This window comes from Pistacia vera, unplaced genomic scaffold (assembly GCF_008641045.1).
Source record: "Pistacia vera cultivar Batoury unplaced genomic scaffold, PisVer_v2 Contig210, whole genome shotgun sequence".
Classification (NCBI taxonomy): Eukaryota; Viridiplantae; Streptophyta; class Magnoliopsida; order Sapindales; family Anacardiaceae; genus Pistacia; species Pistacia vera.
Genome location: NW_022196014.1, coordinates 698,702 through 700,496, shown reverse-complemented (window position 1 = coordinate 700,496; position 1,795 = coordinate 698,702). Strand labels below are relative to the sequence as shown.

At 36.8% G+C, this 1,795-nt stretch overlaps 1 protein-coding gene across 1 annotated transcript; it reads left to right on the top strand.

The window, feature by feature from the left end:
- Positions 1–844: 844 nt before the first annotated feature.
- On the top strand, positions 845–1,384 carry LOC116129328. Its single transcript, XM_031415074.1, has one exon. It carries the CDS (start codon positions 845–847, stop codon positions 1,382–1,384), a length of 540 nt encoding a protein of 179 aa, XP_031270934.1.
- Positions 1,385–1,795: the final 411 nt, after the last annotated feature.

The following is a 1,795-nucleotide window of genomic DNA, read 5'->3' as shown; positions in this document are numbered from 1 at the left end:
ATTATGTGTAAGCTTGATCAGGTGTTGGGTAATGAAAAACGGGGTATTTGTTTTCCCTCTTCTTTTGCTTCTTTCCTTCCCCCAGGTATTTTCTACCATTGTCTTATGATACTAGATTATGGGTTGGTGTCTCAAGTGGGAAAACCCCTTTTAAATTCTTTAATTTTTGGACTAAAGATGATTCATTTATTCCGTAGAAAAATTTGGAGAATGAAGGTGGAAGGCAATCCTATGTTTAGATTAATAACCAAGCTAAAGGCATTGAGATATGAGCATAAGTTGCTAAATGAGAAGAAGTTTTGGAACATTTCGGAGAGAGTGAAAAAAGCTAGGATTTACCTCCGCAATACCAAAGGAAAATTAGACATGACCCGTTCAATGAGGTTTGCATCCAATTAGAGAGGGAAAGGGCTTCTAAATTATTTAAGTTAGCCAAGGCTGAGGAGTCCCTTGCAAAGCAAAAATCTAGGGTGAAATGGTTGAGAGAAGATGAAGACAACACTTACTACTTCTTTAAATCCATCAACAAGAAGAGAAATAGAAATAAGATTGCATCTGTAAGGTTGGATGACAACAACCACACAAATGACAAGGGAAGGATAAAAAAAGAGTTTACTTTCTTCTATAAGGAGCTCTTTAAAGAAAAGAATCATAGAAGGAGATTCGGTGGGCTAGAGGAAATAATTGATCCCATTATTTCGAGTGATGAAGCAAATAGAATGGTTGCTGAGGTTACTAGGGATGAGATTACCAAAATTATGTTTGAGATGAACAAGGATAAAGCCCCGATGGCTATGGAGCATTCTTCTTTCAAAAGGCCTGTTGTGTGGTGGGAAATGATGTGATGGAGGCTGTCCAAAACTTCTTTCAATTGAGTAAGATGCTTAAAGAAGTAAATTGCACCATTATAGCTCTTGTTCCCAAAAGTAAGAACAATACTTCGTGTGGGGACTTTAGACCTATATGTTGCAACATCATCTACAAGTGCATTTCTAAGATTGTGGCTAACAGGATGAAAGGTATGCTACCTAAATTCATAAACCAAGCTCAAGTGGCTTTTATGGAAGGTAGGAAAATAGGGAACAATATCCTCTTTAGCCAAGAGCTTCTCCATCACTATAATAGGGGTTCGGACAAGGTGAGGAGATATGCAATAAAAGTTGATCTTTTAAAGGCCTATGACTCGGTGAGATGGAACTTTATTCTTAAAACTCTCAAAACCCCTAAGTTCTCAATTGCTCTGAATGGGGAGCTTACCAGGATCTTTGGGGGGACTATGGGCCTTAGGAAAGGAGACCCCATATTTCCTTATCTCTTTGTTATTGCCATGGAAATCCTTTCAAGATTAATGTTTAGGGTAGTAGCCAAGGAGGATTTCAAGTAAGAATTTAAATCTAACCCACCATTGTTTTGCAGATAACATCATGTTTTTTTTCCATGTTGACAAGAATTCCATTATTAACATGAAGAATGCTATTGATTTATTCTCTTGTTGGGCTGGTCTCAAAGCAAACATTGCCAAAAGTCACATTTTTCTATCCAAGGTGCAAGACGAAGAAAAGCTCAAAGCTATTTTCAGGTTTGAAGAAGGCTTTCTTCCAATGAACTGTTAGAGTAGGTGCCCTAGAGCCAATCAATTATTGTAAGATTGACTCTGTAATAAATGTTTATTTATCAATAAAAGACATATTCTTCTATATCATGTAAATCATAGTTATATGTAATGACATATGTCCTTAGGATGGTAGAACCGTAATGAGGGTATTAAGTGTTTCAAATCTTGATAGTGAGAACT